Source organism: Mus musculus, chromosome 9 (assembly GCF_000001635.26).
Source record: "Mus musculus strain C57BL/6J chromosome 9, GRCm38.p6 C57BL/6J".
Lineage (NCBI taxonomy): Eukaryota > Metazoa > Chordata > Mammalia > Rodentia > Muridae > Mus > Mus musculus.
Window position 1 is genome coordinate 20866386 of NC_000075.6, and position 18081 is coordinate 20884466.

At 51.8% G+C, this 18081-nt stretch overlaps 2 protein-coding genes across 5 annotated transcripts; one reads left to right on the forward strand and one right to left on the reverse strand.

Annotated features, from left to right (window-relative positions):
- Positions 1-2249: 2249 nt before the first annotated feature.
- Shfl (shiftless antiviral inhibitor of ribosomal frameshifting) lies at positions 2250-7922 on the forward strand. 2 transcript variants are annotated; one of them, XM_006510405.4, is made up of 8 exons: positions 2250-2551; positions 2945-3068; positions 3219-3268; positions 3377-4850; positions 4991-5140; positions 6483-6586; positions 6725-6879; positions 7157-7918. In XM_006510405.4, exons 4-8 carry the CDS (start codon positions 4827-4829, stop codon positions 7384-7386), a joined length of 663 nt encoding a protein of 220 aa, XP_006510468.1. In that variant the 5' UTR covers positions 2250-2551; positions 2945-3068; positions 3219-3268; positions 3377-4826; the 3' UTR covers positions 7387-7918. The 2 variants fall into 2 exon arrangements, with proteins under 2 accessions (XP_006510468.1, NP_783618.1); NM_175687.2 differs by having other exon boundaries at positions 2257-2551; positions 4812-4850; positions 7157-7922.
- On the reverse strand, positions 7423-13437 carry Angptl6 (angiopoietin-like 6). 3 transcript variants are annotated; one of them, XM_011242599.3, is made up of 6 exons: positions 13218-13437; positions 11613-12218; positions 10007-10184; positions 9129-9316; positions 8781-9051; positions 7423-7687 (listed from the first exon to the last, which is right to left on the reverse strand). In XM_011242599.3, the coding sequence occupies exons 2-6, from the start codon at positions 12207-12209 to the stop codon at positions 7497-7499; spliced, it is 1425 nt and encodes a 474-aa protein (XP_011240901.1). In that variant the 5' UTR covers positions 12210-12218; positions 13218-13437; the 3' UTR covers positions 7423-7496. The 3 variants fall into 3 exon arrangements, with proteins under 3 accessions (XP_011240901.1, XP_011240902.1, NP_660136.1); NM_145154.2 differs by having other exon boundaries at positions 7424-7687; positions 11664-12218; positions 13218-13325; XM_011242600.2 differs by lacking the exon at positions 13218-13437 and having other exon boundaries at positions 10902-11677.
- Between the last annotated feature and the right edge of the window lie 4644 nt (positions 13438-18081).

The window sequence follows — 18081 nt, forward strand, 5'->3', positions numbered from 1 at the left end:
CTCGTACATAAACATCTAACACCCCCACAGACAGACAGACAGGCAGGCAGGCAGGCAGGCAGGCAGGCAGACATGGTCTTGCTACACAGCCCAGACTGGCCTCCTATTCACTATATAGCCAAGGCTGACCTTGAACTGACCCTCCTGCTTCTATCTCCCAAATGCTGGAACTGCAGGCACATGCCACCATGCCACCAGGTTATGAGGTGCTAGGGAGTAAAAATGGGGCCAAGTGCCCCAACAACTAAGCTACAGCCCAGCCCTGATTTTTACTACTTTTTTTATTTTTCCTTTTTTGGTTTTTGGTTTTTCAAGACAGAGTCTCTCTGTGTAGTCTTGGCCATCCTAGAACTCACTTTGTAGATCAAGGTGGCCTCAAACTCACAGAAATCCACCTGCCTCCGGAGTGCTGGGATTAAAAGTGTGCACCAGCACCACCTGGCTCTGGGTTTTACTTTTGATTGGCACGTGTCTGCACATTTTTGGGCACTACAGTGAGACTTTTTGCCACCAGTGATCATGAAATAATGATAGAAACGGCATACTAGCCTGGCCAGCACAGCAGAGTTCTTCCTGTGGCTCTGCAGGGTCTCTTCTAGCTATTTTGAAACAGTCAGGCTGTTCCTGACCCAGTCAGCTCAATGGAATTTACTCTTGCATTCAAATTGTAACACTGTAACCCTTGACCAGGCGCTTTCCACCTTCCCACCTCTGCCCTGCCCCTCTCTGCTTCTCCAACAGTTTCTTTAGTCTCCACTGACTGAATGAGATCTTAGGCAGCTTGACATAATGCCCTCCAGCCTTATACCTGTTGCAGTAAGTAATGAGGCTTCTTCTTTCTTATGGGTGAGTAATATTCCATGGTGTGTCCACGCTGCATTTTCTTTATCCATTCACCTATTAATGGACATCGCGTGAACAATACAGCAATGCACACAGGCGCAAGTATCCGGCACTCATTAACAAGCTGGTTTCCTTTCCTACAGGCATTTTCCCCAATAGTTGACAGATCTTATGCTCATTGTATTCTGTGAGGAACTTCTATCCCACTTTCCATAACAGCTATAGTATTTCAATATAACTTATTGATGACTATCCATTTGGAGGTGTTCCTTTCAGGCTTGCGTAGAGACCAGGGCCCGATGCTCACATGATTCTCGGCTTTAGATTTACAATGTGGATTCCTTGGAGCCAGAAGTCTACAAGGGTGTAAGGGGCCAGGAGTTGGCTTTTCTTCACATTTTTACTCTGCTTCCAACCAGCATGACACTTCAAAGGTCACCTGGTGACTGATGCAATATCTATGTCCCACATTGTGCTAAGTGACATTAATCCCCCTGGAAAACCAAACACGGTGGCTCACAGCTGTAATCTCAGTGCTACAGAGCGAAGGCTGGAGGACCACCATACCATACGTTTAAGGACAGCCACGGCTATACAATGAGACCCCCAGCATTCAGAAGGTGGAAGCAGGAGGATGGTGAGTTCAAAGTCATCCTCAGCTACATAGAAAGTTCCAGAGTAACCTGGACCATAAGGGCCACCATTGAAACTATGGGGCCTGGGAAAGAGGCTGAAGGGGAGGGTAGATCAGTTTCCATTTCCCCCTCTCTGGCTTTGGTCTCCGGTTCACTGTTAAACCACCTTATCTGCACCTGTGGCATCCACCTTTGGTGGTGGTGGGAGCCAGATCACCCAGCAAAGATTTCTGTGCTCCTGGATCATAGTGAGACCCAAGCTCTGTACCGAAAGGGGCAAGGCAGAGGTTCACTGGGAAGAAGGTATTTAAACGGGGTGAAAAAGCCCAGGCCTCTTAGATTCTGGGGCCCATTCTCTGGAGAAGTCTGTAAAACTTGCTAAAAAAAAAATAATAAAAAAAATAAAAAATCTTTCATTTCATTTTGTCCTAGGATGTTCCCCTCCCCCCCCCCCTTTTTCTTTTTTTCTTTTTTGAAACTGGGTCACACATAGTCTAGGACATCCTTGAACTCCTGATCTTTTTGCATCCACCTTCCAACTGCTGGAGTGACAGGTGTGTGTCACCATGCCTATCTTGCATGCCCATTTTACAGAGGAGGAAACTGAGGCTGAGAGTGTGGGAATTAGAGAGAGAAGCCGTGGGAGTTAGAACTGCTGAGCATAGCAAAACGCCACGGTGGTCCGAAGACGCTTCGGGTTCTGCATAGGAGGAGCAGCGAGGGAGCACCGAACTGTGGTGCGGCTCCGCCCCCAAGGGGGACGTGAAGACGCGGACCCCGCGCAGCGTGGGGACATGTGACCGACTGCAGAGGCCGCGCTGCTGCGCAGGACGCGGTGAGGCGCGCTCGGAGGCCCGGGAGCACCACCCGGGAGCACTACAGGGCGCGTGAGCAGACGCGTGGCCGCAAGGCCTGCGCGGGGTCTCCTCAGGGTCCCCAGCTTTACGTAGAAACGAAACTGAAAGAGGGGCCCGAGGGAGGCGGAGCTGCGGCGACGCCACCCAGGCTTGCGAGGCCCGGACCCAGGCGCAGCCAGGTGTGCTCCGGCCACCATGGCTCAGGATGGCGTGGAGGTAGGACAGCCGCGCCACCGGCGGCGCGGAAAGGGCTCCCGGGAACACCCCTGCCCCCTGGGCTGTTTCCCTCCTCTATCCCTGGGCACAGTGGGGCTGTAGGGTCAGAGGTCAGAAGGAAAGGGGGTAACCTGGCCTGCATCCCGCCACACACACACACACACACACACACACCGCCAGACCCCAAATTCGCACCGGGGAGGCTGGGACGCGCCGCAGTCTCCACCATCCCCCAATGCCTGGAGAACTTCGGATTTTTCCAGGAAATGGCTTAAAGGGGGGGGGGGATGGGGATGCGGAGGCCAGAAGCCAGGGTCAAGTTCAGGAGAATGAAGGTGCGGGGGCTGCTCCCCGTCGCCGGCGACATCAGAGCTTATCCCCCCTCTATCCTAGTTGGAGAAGAGCGTCAGGCGCCTCCGGGAGAAGTTTCATGGGAAAGTGTCCCCCAAGAAGGCAGGGGCTCTTATGAGGAAGTTTGGCAGCGACCACACCGGAGTTGGGCGCTCTATCGTGTATGGTGAGTCAGCCCTGGTGGGGGGGACACTGAGTGGGTGTGGTTTCAGAATTGCTGTAGCGCTTTAGCGACCCTGGCTCCGTTTAACCGGAGGCTCTCCACCGCCTGGAACTCCTACACCCTTCAAGAGCCCCTCCCATGTTCTCCCACTAGGTGTCAAGCAGAAAGACGGACAGGAGCTGAGCAACGACCTGGACGCTCAGGTAACCTCCCCCTGTCCCCAAAGGAAGGGGGATTCCCATTCTCTTGTCAGAAGGAACAATCAGTGAGTGCTCCCCTTACCATCTAGGGTCCTTTCCTTTCTCAAGCAGCCTTCAAACAGTAGGTGCTCATTACATGCTGATTACCTCAAATGGAAGAGACAGGACAGTAGGATAAGGAGACTGAATGTCGAAGAAAACTCAAGGCAACCCTTTCTTGCATAAGAAGAAAGTCTGAGCTGGGCAGATCCTGGGAAGAAAGACGCCTGGACAGGAGGGATGAAGGAATCAAGGCAATATGGTTGTTTTGCTCCTCGGCTTCTGTTTGCTTGAAAGACATAGCAGAGTTTTTGTTTTGTGTAAGACAGAGTCTTTACATAGCTCAGCCCTGGACTTCCCTGAAATTCACTAGATAGGCCAGGCTGGCTTTGAACTCACAGAGATCCACTTGCCTCTGCTTACCAAGAGCAGGGGATCAAGGCGTGTACCACCTTGCTGGGCATCTAAAAGAATCCTACCAATGATATTCTTTTGCTTTAGGTCTATAAACAATATGATAAGATAATAATAATAATAGCAGGAAGTCGCCTTCATGGAGAGCACGAGTGAGGCAGATCTCCAGGCCTTGGTTCATGTCCTACCCCTCCTCAGGGTCCCAGGAGGCAATCCAATTGCACAGGAACCCAGCCCGGGGACACGACACTCACCAGGTTCCAGAGACCAGCAGTTGACTTCAGGGAATCAGACTCTAGCCACTTGGAACGAAGCCTGGGCTCTGAGAGGCCCCTCTGTGAAGACCGCCATCCCTCATCAGGGAGCAACTGAGCAGCCAATTAGGCTTGCAGCTAGCTGCTTGCAAGCCCCAAAGCCCAGAGCTTTGTAGTGTGGCCAGGGGACAGAGAGATGGCTTAGCAGTTAAGAGCACTTGCTGCTCACATAGGATCCCAGCTCCAAAATGGGACCGCTCACAACCACTCCAAGTTCCAAGGGGTCTGACACCCTCTTCTGGCGTCCATGGGCACTGCACATGTATACATGCACATGGGAAGAGACACACATAGACATTTTTAAACGTTTTAGTGTTTAAAACCATGTGGCATCTGAGGCCAGTTGTCACATGTGTGGCCTCTGCGAGGTCATGCAGGGCTCTGGGTTCCATGGGCTATGATCACTGAGTGAATCCAGATTCTGGGCCATCTAGGAAATGAAAATAGCAAATGTATCCAGTTCTCAAGGACTTTGGGGACATTGTGCTTTTGTCTGTTTTTACAGTACTGGGGATTGAACTTGGGACTCCATAGTAGACAAGGGTTCTAATGCTAAGCCACGCCCCCAGCCTTCTCTAGTTACATGCAATCCTCCTGTGTCACCAGACCCAGCTCCAGTAACTAACTGGAAAGCTCTCAACACAGGCAATAATGTTTCATCTCTGCTAGAGCTACACAGAGCCAGGGTCCTGTCTCCATGGCTTCTGCCCCTCTCAACATGGGTATAGCACTCTGAGAGTATTTCCGGTTCTGCCTTCCCCTTCCGTGTCTCCCCTCAGGACCCACCAGAGGACATGAAGCAAGACCAAGATATCCAGGTGCGTTGGTGGCTGGAATGGGCAAGGGTATGGATGGAGGAGGTGCAGGGAAGATACTGTCCCCCGGGCAGGAGCCATGTGTTCACTGTGGGCTCCAGAGGCAGAGGTGACCTTTTTGTCCGCGTTCATCCATGTTGCAGGCAGTAGCCACCTCTCTGTTGCCCCTGACGCAAGCCAATCTTCGAATGTTCCAAAGAGCCCAAGATGACCTCATCCCTGCCGTGGACCGACAGTTTGCCTGCTCCTCCTGTGACCATGTATGGTGGCGCCGTGTACCCCAGAGGAAAGAGGTGATAAACCCTTCCTATACCCCATTCCTGACCCCCGTGTCCAGAAGTTATTTCTAACTGAAGGTCATCAACGGGGCAAGGGGAGGTGTTCCATGCACGTGTGTGTATGAGTGTATCTATGTGTATGTTATGTGCAAGTGGAGGCCAGGGTTCGGTGGTAGGTGTGTTCCTCAGTTGCCCTCCAACTTATTTTTTGAGACAGGGCCTCTCACTGAACCCTGCAGCTCATCAGTTAATGTGTAGACTAGCATGGCCCAGGAAGCCTCCTGACTCAATTTCCCCTGAGCTAGGGTTATAAGTGCCTTTAGCCAGGCCTGGCCCTTCTATGTGTGCTATGGATTTTAACTCAGTCCTATGAGCACAGTCCACTTTACCACTGAGCCATCTCTCCACCCCTTTCCTTTTGTGTTTATTTTTTATTCATTTTCAGTGTTTTTATGCATATTAGTATTTTGCTCATATGTATGTCTGTGTACCACAGTGCCACATGGGTGCTGGGGACTGAACCCAGATCTTCTGCAAGAATAGCAAGTGCTCTTAGCCACTGGCCCATCTCCCCAGCCCCTTGGTTTGGTGTTTGTTTGTTTCCTGTTTTTTTGGAGACAGGGTTTCACTGTGTATCCTTATCTGTCCTGAAACTTGCTCTGTAGACCAGACTAGCCTCTTACTCAGAGATTTATCTGTCCTCTTCCCAAACCCCGAAGTGTTATTAAAGGCATACTCTACTACCACCTAGCCCTTGCTTTGTTTTTTGAGAGTGCCTCACATAGCCCAAGCTGGTCTCAGACTCAATATGCAGCTGAGGGTGACCTTGAACCCCTCATCCTCCTGCCTCCACACCTGATTCCTGTGGAACCAGGGACTTCATGAATGCCACAAAAGTCCAACTTCAATATCCTTGAACTTAAGAAGTTGAACTTTCAGCTTTGACACCTATCAAACCCCAGTCTGGCTTTCTAACCTTATTTTTTTGATTTGGGGAGTCTCTATGTAGACCTGGCTGGCCTGGAACTCAGAGGTCTGCCTGCCTCTGCCTGAGTGCTGCCAGCACTCAGGAATTAAAGGTGTGTACTACCATGCCTGGCTTGGCTTCCTAACCTCTTGATTACTAGTGTACTTGTGATAAAAGCTGAGGCTGCACCTCCATTAGTCAGCCTAGCATTCATGAAGCCATCGGTTCCATCTCAGCAACACAGCACCACATATCAGGCACAGGCCTGTCGTCCTAGCACTTGAGAGATGGAGGCAGGGGGACCAGGAGTTGAAAGCTAGCCTGGACCGAGTGAGCCCTGCCTGAGCCCTGCCGGTTGGCCCTGACAACTCTGGGCTCTTACTTTCTCAGGTGTCACGGTGTCGCAAGTGTAGGAAGCGTTACGAACCAGTGCCACTTGACAAGATGTGGGGCCTGGCAGAGTTCCACTGCCCAAAGTGTCGCCACAACTTCCGGTGAGGGCCCGGACCCCAGCCCACCCTCAGCCCTGTCCCAGCCCAGCCCACCCTCAGCCCAGCCCCAGTCTAGTCCCCTCCTCCTGTGCCCTGTGCCCGGCCACCCTCTCAGCCCCTCACAGCCCTGCTGGCCCCCAGGGGCTGGGCACAGATGGGGTCCCCATCACCCTGCTACGGGTGCGGCTTCCCTGTGTACCCCACCCGGATCCTGCCCCCACGCTGGGACCGTGACCTGGACCGTCGCAGCACACACACCCACTCCTGCTCAGCTGCAGATTGCTACAATCGGAGAGGTGAGGCCCTGGTGTGCACCCTGCATTCTGCATCCCCTGCAGATCCCCTGGGCTGCTCCCTCCTCCCATGGAATTTCTAGCAGCTTGGTGGTGTCCACCCGGCTAGGTCCATATCCCCACTACCTGTGAGTCTGTTTTTGTGGCCAAGTTCCCACCTCCGTCAGGAGTTTCAACACCTGTAGATTTTATGACCTCTGATCTCTCTGTCCTTTGGTTCCAGTGGGTCTCCCTGCAGAGCCCCGGTCCCCTCTTACCTCAGCAACTCTCCTTCCCCTAGAGCCCCATGTGCCTGGGACCTCCTGCGCCCACCCCAAGAGCCGTAAGCAGAACCACCTCCCCAAAGTGCTGCACCCGAGCAACCCCCACATCAGCAGCGGCTCCACGGTGGCCACGTGCCTGAGCCAAGGAGGCCTCGTGGATGACCTGGACCACCTCATCCTGGAGGACCTGAAAGAGGAGGAGGAGGAGGAGGAGGAGGAAGAGGAGGACGGTGGGCCCCGAGAGTGACCCTGGCTAGGTGCACACAGGAAGACAGACACAGTGTGTGGCCACCTCGTGTTGCTATAAGATACCAGCTGAAGGAGATAGGAACACCCTTGGGGGTACTGATGGGACAGTCACAAGCGCACAAGCCGGGTCAACATAACAGCTTTCTTCAGAGAGTACGCCCCACCACGGAACTCGGCCCAGTAGACCCCGTCCTGGTATCGGCTCCGGTAATGACCTCCATGATACCATACTCCATTGAGGTTAGAGTGGGCACAGGCATGGTACCACCAGCCCCCACGATGGTACAGGGCACAGTTACCTGAGGGAGAGGGAGAGGGGGAGAGAGAGAGAGAGAGAGAGAGAGAGAGAGAGAGAGAGAGAGAGAGAGAGAGAGAGAGTTCGATTTTTTTCACCAAAATAAAAGTCTCTACCAGCACTTCTTTGTGCAAAGCTTTTGCAAGCATTCCTCAACCTTCCCTATCTTATTGAATAGAAGCCCTGCTACTCCATCTCTTCACCGAAATAAAAGGCTCTGGCTTCTCACTTTCTTCTTCAGAGTAATAGCCTTAATTCCCTATCTCCTCGCCAAAATAAGAGACATGCCTTTCCCATATTTTCTGCAAAGTAGTGGTCTGTTATTCATTCCTTTTGAGGGGGAGGGCTTCTGCTTCCTTTCTAGGTTTATTCCAGGTGTACTGGTACACACCTGTAATCTCAGTACATGGGAGACAAGAGTAAAGGGTTTGGAGTTTCAGACCAGCCTGGGCTCCACAGTGAGTTCCTTTCTCAAAAATAAACAAACATAGACTGGGGATATAGCTCAGTGGTAGAGTGTGCTTAGATTGCAAGGGGGGGGGGTCAAGCTCTCACACACACCCCCATCCTCTAAACAGTGCCTACATCTTTTATTTAGTCAGCAGAAAAGAACTCTGGGCTCCCTGCTACCCTATCTGAATAAAAGCCCCTTGTTCTCTGGCAGAGAAGCCAGCATACTTTGAGGTCCTTAAGCTTAGGGGAGTTTCTTTCTGAGTCAGGGTATCATGTAGCCCAGGCTGACCTTGAGCATCCCAAGGATGCCCCGAGATTCCTGCCCCTCAGACCTCCTCCTGGAGCTGGGACTGCAGCCCTGCACCACCACACCCAGTTCACCAGGAAAGAATCTTTGCATTTATTTCCAAAGGAGATGCCCACAGAGGCTAGAAGTGTCAGATCCCCTGGCACTCACGTCACGGGCTGTTGAGAACTGCCTAGTATGGGTGCTGAGAACTGAGCCCAGGAGGCAGGGTATGAACGTACCTGCTGAGCCATCTCCAGCCTCCCTGAGGGAAAAACCTAGCTTCACTGCTTTTCACTCTAACCAGAATAGCAGTCCCGCCTCCCTATCCTCCCACCAGAATAAAAGCTCTCCTTACCAGAATATGAGTCTCTGTCCCTATCCACAGTGCTGAAAGGTTTGTCATTGTGCCAAGAGAGGGAGTCTCCGGCATCGCCGTGGTACTGGCCAAGCCGCAGACGGTAGTGGTCACTCTCAGGCTCCAAGGAGAAGCTGTCGTAGTGGGCGCGTGCTGCACGGCCCCCCCAGTCCTCTAGGAGTATCAGCAGCTCGTGGTCCCCACGGCTTGTCACCTGATGCACAGGTTCCAGGCCCAGCCAGTATTCTCCTTCTGGACGCCCAAAGCCCGCCTGGAAGGGTAGGAGGAAGAGGGTGGGGGCGTCCTCTCTGCCCAGCAGTCTCTGACACCCCCACCACAAGCACACACCTTGTAGTGCTGCCAGTTGGTGAAGAAGTTGACAGAGCCGTCCTGCCGTCTCTGGATGACAGTCCAGCCTCCACCTTCCTGCTGCTGTTCACACCACACGGCTACTACACGACGGCCCAGCCGCAGGTCATACACTCCACTCTGCCAGTGACCTGCCCCGTGAGCCTCTGCACAATCCCTCCATGGGCCTGTGGCAAGGGACAGACTGAGCCAACCAACCCCTTACTGGATCAGAGTCTTGGTTCTCATCCATCCCCTTACCCAAATAAAAGTCATCACCTTCTGTCTTCACCTGAGGAAGAGCCACTTCCTTACCCATCCCTCCTTTCTCAATAAACATGATCCTACGAAGCAACTCCTCACCAAAGCAGCAGTCCTAATCTCTCATGCCCTCATCAAAATAAGAGTACCCCTGTGGTGGCACAGGCCTTTAATCCCAGCCTGGTCTACAGAGTGAATTCCAGGACAGCCAGGACTACACAGAGAAACCCTGTCAAAAAGAAAACCTACATGCCTACTTTCTCTTCCTGGTGCGTGAGAGGATTGATCTTGTTTGCTTCTGTGCTGTTGGAAGGCAACTGAAGACCTGGGTGCTCTACCACTGAAGCACATCTCCAGCCTGGTCTTCTCACAGGCTAATAGTCCTTTCTTATCCCCTCATCAGAATAAGAGTGTCATTTCTTCTAGTCCTCACACTACCAGCCAAATCCTAACTAGTATTTTCATCTATCCAAAAGGCACTGGAATCCCTGAGTCCTTCCCTCTCCCTCTCTCTCCCTCTCCCTCTCCCTCTCCCTCTCCCTCTCCCTCTCCCTCTCTCTCTCTCTCTCTCTCTCTCTCTCTCTCTCGTACATCCCAGCAGGCTTGCTTTGACTTACCCACTGGCCTTGTGGGGACAGCAAGGTGCCCTGTGGGCAGCAGAGAAGATGGAGGCCCCTGCTGTCTCAAGCTCTGCTCTCTCTGGTGCTCTGGAGTTTGGTCCAGCCTCCTGCTGGTGTTGCTGGCACTGCCCACGAGGCTCAGAGGCACCAGAGGCGCCAGGGGCAGTGGCAGGACCTGGGGCCACACAGTCAGACATGATTACATTAACTCCCTCAGCTAAAGAGGCCAGATATCCCCTGGCGTAGGGAATGAGATAGGCAGGTTCCATAGATCAAATCCCCTACCAGATAAACAGAAAATCAGGCAGGGTAATGTCTCAGCTTTATCACCCATCCTAAGAAAAGCACAGAGGGCAAAAGGGGGTGTTGGGTGTCCTGCTCTGCCACGCTCCCTGTTCCTTTGAGACAGGGTCTCTTACTGTGCTGGAGTTGGCCTGGAGGCCAGCAAGCGCAGTTAACCTGTCTTCCCAGCACAGCACTGGACCAGGCACAGCACATGCAGGCAGGGCCAGGCTTCCATGGGGCTGGGGATGGGACTTGGGCCCTGAGCCATCTCCCAGCCAAGCTGTGTCTTGTCTCACTCAAGCTGGCTAGCCTGGAACCCGTCACACCCTCCTGCCTCGGCCTTCTTTGTGCCGGGGACTGCAGGTGTGTGACCCCATGCTTGCTTTACTCAGAGAAAGCCAAGCTGATTCCCAGTCTGCTGTTGATCACAGCTTCACTGCTGAGCAGGAGCACGTGGGCCCCAGACGAGTTAGGAAAATCCACAGAACCATCACTAAGCCAAAATTCAGGCCCAATGCTGGGGATGTGGCTCAGCAGCAGAACAGCCACCTCACATATAGGAGGTCCCAGGGACCCCAAAATCAATAGGAATGTAAAACCAGCCAACCTGGCTGTTTGTTGTCCCATGTCTGTCATTTGCGCTGAGGCAGAACATGAGAATCAAGGTCATTCACAACTACACAAGGAGCTAGAACCTAGCCTGAGCTACATGCTAGAACCTAGCCTGGGCTACATGAGACCCTATCTCAATAAAAGAAAAAAGAAAACAAGCAAACAAAACCAAAAAGGCTGGTGACAGAAATTGCCCAAAATTCATAAGTCCCATGTAGTTACAAGAATATATTGTCTTAGGGACTGGAGAGCTGACTCAGCGGTTAAGAGCATTGCCTGTTCTTCCAGAAAACCCAGATTCAATTCCCAGCAAGGTGGCTCACAGTCATCTGTAACTCCAGTTCCAGATCATTTTTAGCCTGTATACACACTCTATACACACATGGTGCACAAACACATATCAGACATGCATCGGTCCACACACATTAAGATGAAAATAGATCCTTAAAAGGATATGCAAGCCTGGTGTGGTGGCGCACGCCTTTAATCTCAGCACTTGGGCGACAGAAGCAGGTGGATCTCTGAGTTCAAAGTCAGCCTAGTGTAAAGAGTGAGTCCCAGGACAGCAACGACTACACAGAGAAACCCTGTCTAGTAAAACTAAAAAAAAGAAAAAAAAAAGTCCTTGTGTATGATGAAAGTGCTTGTAAGCCTAGGAGCTGTGAATATTTTCGTGCAGCCAATGAAGCTCTCCCCAATCATTCACCCAGATGAGCAGTGGGTGGTGCCCCTGACACGGAGCGCGCGGCACAGCTACCTGCTGCTGTCCCCGTTCCGGGCCCGCGCACGCGCGTTGCAGGCGGCCGAGGAGGCTGCTATGCTGGCTCATGAGCTGCGCATGCTCACGGAGCTGTGCGTCCAGCTGCTGCAGGCGTGCCGTCGTCCGGCGCGCTTCGGCCTCAGCGTCCAGCGCGCGCTCGGCTAGCAAACCAAGTGCAGCAGCAGGCTCCGCCCCCAGGTCAGGCTCCGCCCTCGCCTCCTGCTGCAATTGCGCGCGCAGCTGGCCCAGGCGCGTGTTCAGGGTGAGACTGTGCTCGCGCAGTGCGCGCACCTCGTCCGCGAGCGCACCACCCTCCGCCGCACGCCTTTGCAGCGCGCGCAGCAGCTCCTCGTGGCGACCCAGGCGCATGCGCAGCGTGGCCAGTTCGCTGTCTTGGGTGGCTTCTGAGCTCCTGCAGACGGCGCTAGTTGCCTTCTGCGGGGACAAAACTAGGGTGACGCGGCAACGCGCGGCACCTCCGAGCGCCCTCCAAGCGCCCAGCAGAAGCAGCAGTTGCAGCTTGCGTAGCCTGGCGGTCCCCATGGCCGTCACCTGCAGTGAAGAGGAAAGAGACTACTGTTTTAGCCTAGACGGGTCCCAAAGCTCCAAGGTAGCCAAGGAGAGCTAAAGTATTGATCCCTGGGCGTCACTTCCTACGGTTGTACTCCACAACAGAGCTGGGCTGCAGCTCGCAGCGCAGATTGTCCGTTTACCACAGTTCATACAACAACCAGAATCATTTTACACCCCAAATCCCTCTCCATCCTCGGTTCCGGACACTTGGACCTGGTCACCTCTCCCCTCAGAACCTTCGGTGGCCCCCACTTAAAGAGAAAACTTCCATTTTGCGTGGGGGGCGGGGCGTGCAGGGGATGGAACATCCATCACTCATGCTGGGCCCCTCTTTTCTAATTTGAGACATGGTGTCACTAGTAGCCCAGTCTGTTACCGAACTAGGTTAGGATGCTACTGCCTGGGCCTCTTCATCCCTAGATGGCTTGTGTGTGCCACCATACCAGGTTAATATTCGTGACTCCCCACTCCTGCCCTGCAGAATTCACACCCAGGGCCCTATGCCACCACTCCCAGGCACTCGGGCACACACTTGGACCTGCTCAGAAGAAACCACAAGTGCAAAGGTCCTGGAATTGGATCTCATTTCAGATGTGCTGAAAAGAAGACATAGCAAAGAGGCCTGTGGGGTGGCATAGAAGGGAAGTGAGAGAGCCGTGGAAACTTCTGAGCTAGAGGCAAGGTACATCAACTACAGTGGCTGCTCATCAGGCGTCAGCTCCCAAGCACTGGGCAGTCTTGGGCACATGTGGCCGCCTTCGTTGGCAAGCTTGGAGTAAATGAGAGACCTGGGAGCCTCCCTGTGCCCCCCCACACACAACGTATACACACACACACACACATACACATACATACATACGCACATACATATACATGCACATACATAGACAACATACATACACACCCGTACACACACAATCAAGACCAGATGCACTCTACAAACAGCATCTACCTACATCCACTCCTACCCACTCTCACCTCTCACAGCCCAGACGCTGGCTCCAGTGAGGTTTGCGGCAATTCCACAAAATCTGAGGAAGGCCTGAAGGACCAGGACGAAGGACCGGGAGTCCTTCTGGGTGAGTATCTGGGTGCAGGAGACTGAAAAGACAGAAGCCGAGAGAAGACTTGGAAACCACCCATCCCCCAGAGCATGGATGGAGCCTGGGAGCACAGCAAGTGTAAATATTTAGTATTTCCAGTGTGAGAACCCTGGGCAGAATAGCCAGATCCCCTTGCCCAGGCCTCCGGAGCATGATAACAGAGGCCACTGCCCTACGAGTCTCTTCCTTTCTCTCAGGCTCACAGAGCATGGGAGGCCCTAGGCCCTGGTAGACTTGTGGGCTCCAGACTCAGACAACCATGACAATGATGATGTATCAGTGAGTACCCTGATGCCTGGCGCTGGGGACACCCTTAAAGGGGTAAAACTTTCTCATTTAACCCCAGCAGCCAGTAGAGGTGTGAGCCCCTGCCTAGAATCCCCCAGTGAGGGGCTGGGGGTGTAGCTCAGTAGTAGGACACTTACAAAGTCCTTGGTACCCAATATTGCCAGAAGAAACAAAACCTTAGGATGTGGTAGCACAGACTTAATCACAGTACCTGGGAGGCAGCAGCAGTTGGAGCTCTGTGAGTTCCAAGCCAGCCAGTGAGCCCCTGTCTTAAAAGGGAGTGGGAGTGGGTGTTAGATCGGAACTGATGAAGGCAACATGGAAATAAAAGCCAGCATCAGCTCAACAGAGCAGGCAGTCCTTTACTAGAGAAATGGAGATTGTACGAGGGGCAGGGGGCTTGGAATGTTAGAGGACACAAAAGGGAACATTGCGGAGGAAGATTTTATCTGAGGGTTGTTTTATGTTGACTTATTAGTCGTTAGTCTTCTCCTGGCTCCTGCCTGCAGATGCTCTCATTACTATGTTGGCTTTCTTGTCAGACAAGATGTTTCTGTCCATATGCTACCCAGCAAGTTTTGGAGCTGTCCGAGGCTCTTTGCTTTAGATCCTTGTCTTAGTCATGGTTCTTCTGCTGTGAAGAGACACCATGACCAACTTATACAAGAAAGCATTTAATTGGGGGCCTGGTTACAGTTTCAGAGGGTGAGTCTATAACCATTATGACAGGGAGCATGGCAGCAGACAGACAGATAGACAAACATGATCCTGGAGCAGTAGCTGAGAGCTTGCATGCTACACATAAGCAGGAAGCAGAGGAGTGACCTTTTTGTTTGGCTTCAGACCCTGGGACAGGGGACAGTGTGTGTGTGTGCACACACACACGCGAGCATGCACATGTTTTGCATACCAAAGCAGACCTGGCTTCTTTTTTTTTCTTTCTTTCTTTTTTGTTTCTTTGGTTTTTCAAGACAGGGTTTCTCTGTGTAGCCCTGGCTGTCCTGGAACTCACTTTGTAGACCAGGCTGGCCTCAAACTCAGAAATCCGCCTGCCTCTGCCTCCTGAGTGCTGGTATTAGAGGCGTGCGCCACCACTGCCCAGCTCAGACCTGGCTTCTAAGTTCTCCCAGCATCCCTCAGTCCCAACCTGGCACACCCTGCCCCCAATCCTGCAACCAGAATCTTCTGCGGCAAAGCTTTTATTGCTTACTTATCAGGAGGGAAGACCCCGAACCGGGGAAATGGCGCTGCTTGTATAGCCCACAGCGTGACGTTTCAGCACCTGATGTGGTGTGACAGCTCCTGATTCGTTGCTCGCCCATCACCCCATTACTACACTGCGAGATGGGCAGTGATAGGCGTGAGTTCACTCTTGCACTTGCGCATAAGGCTTGTTAACTAGTTAGGCGCAGTGGAAGCCAGTGCCATTTTATAATGGCGATTGCTCATGGCACGGCTCTCCACATCTCCCCCTTTTTATTTTATTAAAATTTGAGGCTGGTCTAGGCCTCTGCAGTCATGTCCATCTATTGTGGCTCCTGTCTTAGGTCATTCCTCCAGGAATGACAGGTTACCCTATGACAGGTCAGTCCTTTCCTGTCATAGGGTAACCCTATCGCCACGGGGTCCCGTGTCTTAGGTTGGTCTGTGCATGAGGAAAGTTGCCCGTCTCTGAATACCGCAGTACTGTGTGACAGTAACTGCTAAATGACCTAGGGCGAACTCTATAAAAGAGGCCAGCCAAAAAACGAATTAGTAAACCTCAGCGAGGTGTAAGTGCTGATCAATGAGCGTTGAGTCTCTCACATCCCAGTGCAATGTATCCACAAATCCGTGGGACGCAATAGCAGAGAACTCAGATGCCATTTAGGTCTTAAGCATGGACAGCCAAATTTCAGGGGAGGCCCCTTGTTCAATGGCTGCAAGTGCTTGAGCGATAACGACCTTGTCACGGTTTTGTTGGGTTCTGAGCTTGCAAACTAACCAGAGCATAAACACAAGTCCACAGCAGATGGCAGCAGCAAACAAAACCACCCCACCCATTCCTTAAAATAAGAAAAAGCAGATGAAATCCAGGAGGAGAGACCCTCTGTCAATGACAGGTCCACTCGTATCGAGTTGATCCTGAGAACAGCCGCTCTCAGGGCCTCAAGGGTCTCATCGAATCTTTCAGACCAATTTCCTGCAAGATACAAAGAAATCTACCTAGACAGATTAGCAAACATGTAAATATTGATTTTTCCCAAAGGAGGAAATATGCGTGACATCCATTTGCCAGCTCAAAGAACGGGAGCTAATAGTGGAGCAGGACTGATAGCCTAGCCCTTGTAAAGAGTGTGATGACTGAGTTACGGGCCAGGTTTTTGGCCACCAGTGAGAAGAAATAATACTTTTGTCTGCTCCTGTATCTAAAATTCCCTTAAATTGTTTCCCTTCTATAACTAACTCCAAGGATGGCCTGGAATCTAAAGGCATTATTAAGTAAGCAGAATCATTTCCAGTAGAACCAATCCCTCTGGCAGCTCGAGGAATACCAGAGGAAGGAAAACGGCCATGTAGGCTTGGCAAAATTATTAGTTGAGCTATTCTGTCTCCTTGTGATATAGAAAAGACACCTTGAGGACAAGAACAGAGAACCTGAAGTTCCCCTTTATAATCCTGATCTACAACTCCAGGATGGACAATAAGACCTTGTAGGCTGCAAGAGCCTGCCTCGTATATCTCTAATTGAACGACAGTCCTTAGCCCAATGATATCCTTTTCCACATTTAGTACACAATCCTGGTGCTGTCCTTTTTATAGGGGCTCTACAGTCCTTTTTTAAATGTCTTGGTTTGCCACAATTAAAGCAAAGTTTGAGCTCAGTTGAATCCGAGCACCTCCTCCCCTGCAGAATGGCTGCTGCCAATCCAGCATTAGTAAGCGGCCCTCCAAGCTCACGGCAAACCTTTAACCAGTCCTGTAACCCCTTACTCTTTCTAGGTGTAATTGCTGATCTGCATTCCTGCGTAGCTTGTTCATAAACCAATTGTTCAATTAAAGGCATAGCTGCTTCTGGATCTCCAAATATCCTCCCTGCTGCCTCCGTCATTCTGTCCACAAAGTCTGAGAAGGACTCCTGTGCACCTTGAGTAATCTTGGTCAAATGCCCACTTGCCTCTCCCTTCTTAGAGAGTGCCTTTCATGCCTTAACAGCGGCAGCTGAGATCTGAGCGTATGCTCCCCAATGATAATCTGTTTGGTTAGCAACATGCTGTCCCTGACCTGTAAATAATTCAAACGTCCACGTTCTTTGGTCCCCTTCTATGGTGGCATTGGCCCTTGCCTGTGTCTGGCAGGAGTCCTGCCACAAGGCTTTCCACTCAAGATACATTCCCATACTGGGGGCTGCAGCTTTTACTACAGTCTGCCAATCACCAGGAGTCATAGCGTGATTCGCAAGCCTTTCGACTTGTGCTATAGTGAAATTAGCGCTGACTACATAATTGTGAACTGCTTCTGTGAGCTCCTTAATCTGTATATACTCTACCGGAGCGTGAACACGCCCTCCCTCAGCTCCTTCAAAAACTGGGAATGCTTGCTGCACTTTTCTCTGTTCCTCTTTTGGAATGAATGAATCTGAATGATACCTCTGCACATAAGGCTCTGAATGGTACCTCTGCACATAGGGCTGAGGTACACTAAGACCCTGAAGCCGACAGTCCGGAGGCCAAGCAGCAAGCTGGCTTTCACCAGCCGCTTTTTGCCTTTTTCTGGACTGAGTAGCTCGCTTTTTATCTTGCTGGTACCTTTCTCCCTTATAACGAACTGCTTCCTCCTCCAAGTCCATTTCTTCAGAGGAGCTAAGTCCTTCATCTGATTCTGAGCTACTAAGAGCTAGCCGCTTTAACTCATCTAGTGGCGGGTATAAGTTCCTTCTCCTAGAAACCTCCGCTGATTGATCTTTTTTCTTTTCTTTTTCCTTCTCCTTCCTTCCAATCTCTCCCCAGGTATTCTTCCCTGACATTAACTTTTCCTCGGGTTCAAGACCCGTGGAAAGGCCTGTATGCTTAATTGGTGCACCATGTTTCCTCTTTGCTCCTACTCTCTCTCCCGGCTTTACCTCTGATAGACTGTCTTGAATTTCGTCCAGAATTCTCTGCCCTGCCTTAACCACTTGTTGACATGTGAAAAGGAACAAAAGGCTTCTAACACTGGAGAAAGTTCAAGGCCAGACATACCTCGTAAAGCTGTAATGTGTCCCGCAGTTCTGGTTCCGCCCCGCGAACGAGAGATCTCCCTTGCGCCGGTGTGATGGTAGTTCCTGGGTTCCTCAGCGCCACTTATTGCCTGAGCTTTTGTCCCCGCCGGCAAGAAAACACTCAGGACAACTGGAATCTTCTGCGGCAAAGCTTGTATTGCTTACTTATCAGGAGGGAAGACTCTGAACCGGGAAAATGGCGCTGCTTATA

Coding starts and splice junctions, on each gene's coding strand:
- Shfl (NM_175687.2), top strand. CDS start 2,531: ATGGCTCAGGATGGCGTGGAG. Junction 2,552..2,944: donor TGGCTCAGGATGGCGTGGAG/GTAGGACAGCCG, acceptor CCTCTATCCTAG/TTGGAGAAGAGCGTCAGGCG. Junction 5,141..6,482: donor GTGTACCCCAGAGGAAAGAG/GTGATAAACCCT, acceptor TTACTTTCTCAG/GTGTCACGGTGTCGCAAGTG.
- Angptl6 (XM_011242599.3), bottom strand. CDS start 12,209: ATGGGGACCGCCAGGCTACGCAAGCTGCAACTGCTGCTTCTGCTGGGC. Junction 10,185..11,612: donor ACCACCCACTGCTCATCTGG/GTGAATGATTGG, acceptor GTGTGGCCCCAG/GTCCTGCCACTGCCCCTGGC. Junction 7,688..8,780: donor GGACAGAGACTCATATTCTG/GTAAGGAGAGCT, acceptor CCTCTCCCTCAG/GTAACTGTGCCCTGTACCAT.